Raw genomic sequence first — 4,882 nt, forward strand, 5'->3', positions numbered from 1 at the left:
TTTTTTTTTTAAAAAGGAGCTCCGATTGTAAAGTAAAATAAATCAATATATACAAAATTTTAGTATGGATTACAAACATTAACTGTTTTTGCAATTGCCTTCCTGCTACATAAGCAGACACAAAGCATTGTGGGAAATGAGAACCGTGACCGAAAGCAACAGTCAGCAAAGATGTATACCTTCCCAATAAGTGTGTTTATCTGGGAGGGGTGCAGCTGGATAGATCATGTGTGTTGTGATTCATTGACAGCCATACYTTCYGCTGTTCAAGATAATGATGACTGGTAGATAATTACTTATTAGCGGTACTGCATTTTAAATTTAGAAAGCGCAAATCCACTTATGAATTATAAAAATTAGAAAGACCACTACAGCGCAAATGAAATATTTAGGTCCGCAATTAGTGGATTTACGCTTTAGCGGGCTGGTKCCCACCACTGACAGTTGTGCTTGCCTGGGGTTTCTCCGGGTACTCCAGTTTCCCCCCACACCCCAGAAATCTGTACAACAGGTTGCCTTGAGGCCCAGGCCTCCATTGAAAAAAGAGGTCTGCGATCTCAATGGGATTTGCCTGGTTAAACAACAGTAAAATAAAAAATAAAATAAAATACATTCTTCAACTTGAGACAGAGTTGTGGCTAAGTTTACTGTATGGATTCTAACAGATGTGTTGCTCATTGCCTTGTCTTTGCTTGAGTTAGTTATGTATTTTTTATGTGTCCAAAACTATCCTGAAGTCGACAAATAACGTGTTTGAGAAAGTGATAACGTCAGTGGATTGCTTTTCTCAAGATTTTGAAATGTGAGTAAAAATTATCGGAGGAAACTTGTGCAAAATTTCAGATTAAATTTAATTGTTCCCATAAAAACCGCAGCAATAAAAAGAAGTTTAATGGAGTGGAGAGCGATAAATAGAAAGCTTGTGTTTGTCAGTTGTAAAGTACTTTTCTACGGTACATTTACGTTACCTTCACAGAGTGAGATGACTTGTGACCCACTTCTTTCAGCCTATTGCTGGGTCATCCTTATAGACCATTTTTGTGTCAGGCTGCAGGTATGAGGCTCAGCATGTGTGTGAAAGAAGCAATAAGTGTTTCGTGGAACTGCAGAGTGAACAGAGAAAGAAAAAAACTGAAGTGGTTTTACGCTTCTTTGAATCTGAACCAAGAGGCTCAGTTTTGCCATTTCAACGCAACATTTTCAGAATCTTTATGACTTAAAAAAGGAAAATGCAGATATTAATTAAATAAATAAATGAAAGAAACATTCAACTGTAAGTTCAGTTTTTTATTATTATTATTTTCTTCTCCATAGTGGACCAAGCAGACCCATATGCAACTATAGCTGCCCTCCATTTTGACCAGATGTTGCAGCGGTTTGGATCACCCATTATCATCCTCAACCTGGTCAAGGTAACATGCTTTAAAAAGAAATACTTTCAGCTCCCTCAATGATATATTTTTTTATTATAATGACTCTAGAGCACAGAGGTTCGAGGTGATTTTATATCCAGTACTAAAGCACAGTTATGAGTACACTAAAACTGTAAAATATATTGTCTGAAACAATAAGTCAAAAATRATTAGATTTGGAACGAGTTGATACATTTAAGGACACTTTCTTACAGGTCGCACTTAATTAAATGAAACATTAAGTTATTTGAAGCAACACTTTAAAAATGGGATCATATTTTACATGAGGCTGCGTGGACGTGGTAAGCTCTGAATTGTCTGTTTTCTACTAGTAAAGAAATTATATCTGGTAGATTATTTCTTTGTTGTAACAATGCTTCTTGGTAATAAATCTTATACCGAGCACCTGATTGGCAGCACCAGGAGGTAGCAGAAGCTCAACACAAGCAACGACTGAATAAACTGTTTGGCAGAGAGGATTTGGCTAATTTTTCATGTACGCAACCCACACACTCAGCTCTACTGCGCATCCCACAAATGCATGTTCCTTACAAATGTAGCACCGTTTAAAACGGACATTAACGGGCTTTCCAACTGTATAAGATTTTTGACCAAGAAGCATTGTTACAACAAAGAAATATTYTGCCAAACACTAATTTCCATGTTTTTTTTTTCAAACCTTTATTTATTACGGGGACAGTGCATATTAATAACATTTCTGTAAATATGCCAGAATTAGCCAGAAGGCTATTTTTCACCTGCAGTCCCCAGACAGATGGTAAAAGTCACCCTAAAATATTAAATGTAAAAGTATCAAATATAAAACTACATAATTACAAAATAACAAATACAATACACTTGAAAATACTTAAAATATTACAAGCTAAAATGCATAAAAAAACACATAAACCAACTAGTAAAAGAAAACATTAAACAAACAAACCCACACATGAGACAAGATATCAGAGTGGAGCGACAGCTAGTCTAATTGTAGCCTARTGTTGACAGCTCTGATTATCAATAAGCTATTTCTTTAACAATATTTTAAATGTGTTATAATTTGAGTGTCTGATGTTYACAGGAATAAGAGTCCATTTGTTGGCAGCTCGTACAGAAAAGGTATTTTTTGCCAAAAGCACTTTTCYTAAGARGGATGACACAGTCTCCCCGAACTGCACCTCTGGTTCTGACATGATTAGATGTTCGGATTTTAACAAACTGTTGAAGTGGTGAAGTTTTTTGAAGAAGTTTTTGTGCTAAGTGTAGAAAAATGTACRTTTGTTGCAAGTTAAAAAGATGATTCGGCTCTTTGTCCATACCCTGTAAATCTTCTTGCGTGGTGTATGGTAGGAAACTAATTTGTATTTTAATTTGCCCATTTATTATAAGAACAAATTTACCCTGCTCATAGTATTCCTCAGCAGGTGTAGTATTCTAAGTTGGGATGTGTAATCTGCAGGGCACTTGATTWATTAGTTAARTTCTAGTCATGAAATGTTCTCAATYGTTTGTTGATCGACGACGTTTCTCTGCCTTTTTCACTTAAAAGATTCGAAAGTAACACAACATACCTCTACACTCCTAAAAAGACAAAACAGTTTTTATCTTTTCAGTTTTCTCCTCTTGTTTTGCAGTAAAACTACCAGCAGCCATTAAACTGTTCTGTATTTGAAGAATAAATAGAAAAATGATTGCATTTGAATATGAAGTATAATATGAGTAAGTGCTATAACCTTAACCACCTTCAAGCAAAGTTAACAAAAGGCTGCATGAATCATTATGAGTGTTTTTTTCTCCTCCTACCCCCCCCCCCCTTTTTTATTTTTCATCCCGGTGTGCATCACATTGGGCAGCTTCTATTGGGCACACAACCATATAATTTGTAGCTTGGATTTCAAGCTCACGTTGCCACTCACACAGGGAGCCGTGAGATGAGGGACCAATCACAGGCCTCAGACGTCTGCACAAGCTACAGCCATGTGAAATTTGCAGACCTTAGGGAATGAGGGAGAAGGCCCCCCTCCCCCCCTCCCTCCTGTCACGGTCCACTCTATCCCAAACAGACTGAAAAAAGACTGATTTGGAAGTTACCCATAAAACCTTGTCTGTCCACCTCTTCCAGAGGGAGCAGCAGGGTCAGCAGGTATCCTGTCAAATCTGAAATGTGTGATTTTTATTATAGGTTGCCACGTTTTCAAGTGAGGAATAAAGGATGCGCACGACAACGCGTGTAAATTACTTTTCACATCCAGTAAATCGAATGACAATCGTGTTAAATGTTAACCGTCATAGTTACTGTCTCCACAAAAATATTTTTATATTTGAAAAGTATTAGTTTTAAAGTAATGATGTGTACTTTATCCACTTGACATAATGCCAGCAAAGACAAAATGTATAGAAATAAACAATTAAAAGAAACACAAGTATACTTAAAGGGGGGGGTGCTGTGTATTTTCTGGCGCATAGTTCAATTGTATACCACAGTCAAATAACTATGTTACCTTCAGTTGTTGTGAAAATGCTGTAAATATCAAAAATAAAATTAACTTCCATCATAACCTATCTAAATGCATTAAAACTGGCTCCAGGGGAGGAGCTTTGGGTAAATAGGTGGTGCTTTGTACCAGCAAGTGTTTAGGCTACCACAAGAGATTCCAGGTTTTCTCCAACATGCATGAATGAGTTAGAGCAACAGTCTGGGTATGTTTGTGATGAGAGAACGACACAACRTGACATAAAGCTCAAAAAAGTCAGCCCCACCCCACCCACACTCCACCCCACTCTAACCAGTGTCTATTTTTTGGCAGCAGAGGACAGCCTCACAGTACGCGCTCACAGAAATTCTAATAAGTTTTATTAATATCRCAAGTTAATTATTTCATATCAAGAGAACCAATCTTGTTTCTTATTATCTCGAGAAAACAAGGCTGTTTTATTTTCAAAATAGGGGGATTAATATAGTACAAAAATAGTTTTTTTTTTGTCTGGTTTTCTCTGTAGTTTCATCATTTGCTGGGTTGGCGTTTTAAGATAATCTATATTAGAAATGTGCTGATTGATGTTGGGCATTCCTTGATGCTACCTTTACATTTTGACTCTGTTACCAGCACGGCTGTCTTTATTGTAGATGAAAAAGCACTCATTTTTTTATTGTGAATATGATAGAAACAAGTTTTTCTATGTTGAAATAATGAATCATTAACCTGTGTTGCATTAGGTGAAGATAACGAGATAAATAACCTTTTAACCAGGCTCCTCCCACGCATTTATGCGCTCCGGCTTTATTGCTGTCGCTCGTAAACCACGACTGTTGCTGTTTGCAAACTGAAACCTGCAGACCTTTTTTTTATTTGGGTTTTTGATTGCATTTGTTCATGTGAAATATCTCATTTCAGTTTAGATTGTGTAGCTGAGTGTGTGTGTGTGTGTGTGTGTGTGTGTGTGTGTGTGTGTGTGTGTGTGTGTGTGTG

General features: G+C 36.8%; 1 protein-coding gene across 1 annotated transcript in view; it reads left to right on the forward strand.

The window, feature by feature from the left end:
- Positions 1–4,882, forward strand: part of fig4a (FIG4 phosphoinositide 5-phosphatase a) — a 67,960-nt gene that overhangs the window by 19,652 nt on the left and 43,426 nt on the right. The window contains exon 11 of the mRNA XM_014011563.1: positions 1,315–1,412. Coding sequence (XP_013867017.1) covers positions 1,315–1,412 — 98 coding nt within the window. The remainder of the gene's footprint in view (positions 1–1,314; positions 1,413–4,882) is intronic.

Source organism: Austrofundulus limnaeus, unplaced genomic scaffold (genome assembly GCF_001266775.1).
Source record: "Austrofundulus limnaeus strain Quisiro unplaced genomic scaffold, Austrofundulus_limnaeus-1.0 Scaffold82, whole genome shotgun sequence".
Lineage (NCBI taxonomy): Eukaryota > Metazoa > Chordata > Actinopteri > Cyprinodontiformes > Rivulidae > Austrofundulus > Austrofundulus limnaeus.